The sequence below is a fragment of the Mus caroli genome, chromosome 10 (genome assembly GCF_900094665.2).
Source record: "Mus caroli chromosome 10, CAROLI_EIJ_v1.1, whole genome shotgun sequence".
Classification (NCBI taxonomy): Eukaryota; Metazoa; Chordata; class Mammalia; order Rodentia; family Muridae; genus Mus; species Mus caroli.
In genome coordinates this window covers 3,848,363-3,851,670 of record NC_034579.1, presented here as the reverse complement: position 1 = coordinate 3,851,670, position 3,308 = coordinate 3,848,363, and the positions used below count along the sequence as shown (strand labels likewise).

The 3,308-nt window shown below is 42.6% G+C and overlaps 1 protein-coding gene across 1 annotated transcript; it reads right to left on the bottom strand.

Annotated features, from left to right (window-relative positions):
- Positions 1–1,884: 1,884 nt before the first annotated feature.
- LOC110303960 (40S ribosomal protein S29) lies at positions 1,885–2,093 on the bottom strand. The gene has a single exon (XM_021175203.2). It carries the CDS (start codon positions 2,066–2,068, stop codon positions 1,898–1,900), a length of 171 nt encoding a protein of 56 aa, XP_021030862.1. The 5' UTR covers positions 2,069–2,093; the 3' UTR covers positions 1,885–1,897.
- Between the last annotated feature and the right edge of the window lie 1,215 nt (positions 2,094–3,308).

Below are 3,308 nucleotides of genomic sequence, written 5' to 3'. Positions count from 1 at the left end.
CCCACAGGGAAGAATGCTGTGCTGGCTTAAAGCTGAGGCAAATACTTCTCCTTATGCTTCTTAAACAAGTCAACTATGTTCTCCGCTCTCTTGGAATTTGCTTGCATTTTATTCTTCTTCTATTTTTTTCCTACATGAAGCATGTGCCCGACGACTAAGCAGATTACTACGCGTGTTTCCCACAGATCAGCAGATGCCTTCCAGCTTCAGGAGATGGATCTGGGCAACTAAAAACAGTACTTGGGGAAAAAAAGCACTGCGATATTTTTCTCTGTGTATGTGTGTGTGCGAGAACGTGTGTGTGTGTGTGTGTGTGTGTGTGTGTGTGTGTGTGTGTGTGTGTAGTGTATGCATGCGTGCATATGCAGGGCACGTATATGCGTTTGTGTGTGAATGTGGAAGTCAGAGGTCTCCCTCAATTGTTTGCCATCTTATTTTGGGGAACAGGGTTTCTTACTGGGACAGGGACTCATCAATTAAGTTAGATTGCCTTAGGGAGCCCTGTAAATCTTTCTGTCTTTGTCTCTTTAGAGCTGGGATCATAGGAGCCTGCTGTCCTGTGTGGACACTTTACTCTGGGTTCTGGGAGATTGAATTCAAATCCTCAGGCTTGCAGGACAAGCTCTTTACCAACTGAGCCATCTCTCTGGCCCTCTGACTTATTTCAAAGGAAAATAGAAGATGTTTTAGGATGAGCATAGAGGGAGGAGGAAAAGAGATAGAGGAAACTTGGGGCAGTGGATGGTGGATGTGTGGTCATTATCTTCATTCTTGAGCTGGTTTCATTGCAGTGATCCTGCCTCTGGTTAAATTGTACACTTGGGGTATTTGCAGCCTGTCCCATGTACATTGTACTTCAGTAATGCGTTTTTTTAAACAATAAAGCTAATGCAACTGGGTGTGGTGGCTTATGCCTATAATGTTAGAGCTTTCGAGGCTGAGACAAGAGGTTTGCTGTAAGTTTGAGGCCAGCCTAGGCTACAGAGCGAAATATTGTCTTACAAATACAAACATAGGTGAAGGGGATGGCTCATAGGGGAAGTTGATGAATCCTTGCGCATGCACTCTGGAATTCACACAAACACTCCCATCCACACACACATATATATATATATTTGTATAAAGTTGACAGTTAAAACTAACCAGCACGCCTTCGCAAAATAAGTGTGAATCTACTAATCTATACTTTATTACATCATAATTATGTATATGTAAACTTCTTTTTGTGAGTAGCTAAATCAATGATTTCTCATTGACTTAAAAATTGAATTTCCTGTTCATTTCTGTTTTTCAGTTCTGGGGATCAAATACAGATCCTTGTTGACAGGCAAGCACTGCTGGTGAGCCATGTCTCACCCCTTACATTTCTTGATGCAATTTAGGATTTCAGACTATAAAGTATTGTCTATCCAACACAGAATACTGTAGAACAGTGGTTCTCAACCCCGTTGGGGGTCAAATGACCTTTTCTCAAATGACCTTTTCACAGGGGTCACATATCGGATATCCTGCCTATCACATATCTACATTATGATTCATAACAGTAGCAAAATTACAGTCATGAAGTAGCAACAAAAATAATTTTATGGTCGGGGGAGGGGTGTCACCACAACATGAAGAACTGTATTAAAGGGGTGCAGCCTTAAGAAGGCTGAGAACCACTGCTGTAAAAGATTGTGTTTTCTGAGAAAAGTCACCCACTTCCTTCTGTAATGACAGTGATGTTTGTGTGTGTGTCCCTGAAGTCCAGCACAGGGTGATGTACAGTGGCCATTAAGAAGGGTTTTAATCTTCCTTCTCTCTTTTTTTTTTTTTTTAAGTTCTTCACATTTTTATTCTTTGTGCACAAAGACTAGCATGATTCGTTCCACTTGGTAGTCAGTCGAATCAAGGCCGCTTAGTCCAACTTAATGAAGCCTATGTCCTTCGCGTACTGCCGGAAGCACTGGCGGCACATGTTCAGCCCGTATTTGCGGATCAGACCGTGGCGGTTGGAGCAGACGCGGCAAGAGCGGGAACCCTGGCCGAACTTCCGTGGGTGACTCCAGTAGAGCTGCTGGTGACCCATCTTGCCTTCAGACGCCCAACGAGGAGAAAGGCAATCTTCCTTCTCTTAAAAAAAAAATCAGAGCTCAAATCTGAGTGTAAGCCAGAACTTCTAGAGTGTTCTAACAGGGTTTTAAATTCACCTTCTGGAGACTGCAGGTGCACGTAAAATAGGTGCAGACTCAGCGACCCACATGAGCCCTGTCACATTCATCACTGTGAAATGGCCTCTGAGAGACCATCCCAGAGCTGATACAGTTGACACCGGGTAGGTGTTTCTAGGATCCAGGGAAACTGCATGTGAACCTGAGAAAACAAGGAACCCAAACAATTCCAGGAAAGGCAGGTGTGCAAACGATCCCTGCCTGTACTCGCTGGGACCCTATTTGTGTGACTGCTCTCCAGGTCCCCTCTGCCCTCCTTCCTCTATAGCAAATGTGTGTGGGTGCAGTAGAAAGGGGCAGATGTGTGGACCCAAAGTGTGCCTGCGCTGCCGTCAACACGTGTAGCACACACCTTGTTGACCCTAAAAATATGGGTCCATTTTTAGCTCCCAGTTCATTTTGTGTTCTCTGTCTTCTTGAAACTGAGGTATAATCTATATTTAACAGTCCATTTTCAGTGAAGGTGGAACTGCTATAATGAATGAGGAATGTTACCTCCCAGATGCTATTAATGGATATTTATAATTACTTTCTAATAAAAGCCTTCTTGACTGAGAAAACATGAAACAGTTTTGGATAGCATGTCGTTTACCAAAGAATATCATAGCCCACCTGGTGAGAGTCTGGAAATACTAAAGGAGAAAACCATCAGTCATGTGTGACTACATTTTATCATCTTTCAGTCTTCTGAATACTGTGGTCATTACATGTCTGAATGGAAAAAGAATATATGCTACAAATTTAATTAGGAAAGAATATATTATAGATTATGTATATACTTAATATATAATATATTAGGTATATTATATATTCATTTCCCATATAGGTATATATTACATATATAAAATAAAATAAGCGGGGTGGTGGTGGCACATTCCTTTAATCCCAGCACTCAGGAGGCAAAGACAGGCATATTTCTACAAGTTTGAGGCCAGCCTGATGGTTTACAGAGAGTTCCAGGAGAGCCAGAGTTACACAGAGAAACCCTGTCTCTGCGCAGGGATTGGGGGGTTGGGGTGGGGGTGGGGGATGATGGAATCAAGGACTTACAGAGTTTAGAACCACTTTCCACAACATTTCTGGAAACTTAGCCAAAAG

Excerpts from the sequence above, each read along its gene's own strand:
- LOC110303960 (XM_021175203.2), bottom strand. The coding sequence starts at position 2,068 with ATGGGTCACCAGCAGCTCTACTGGAGTCACCCACGGAAGTTCGGCCAG.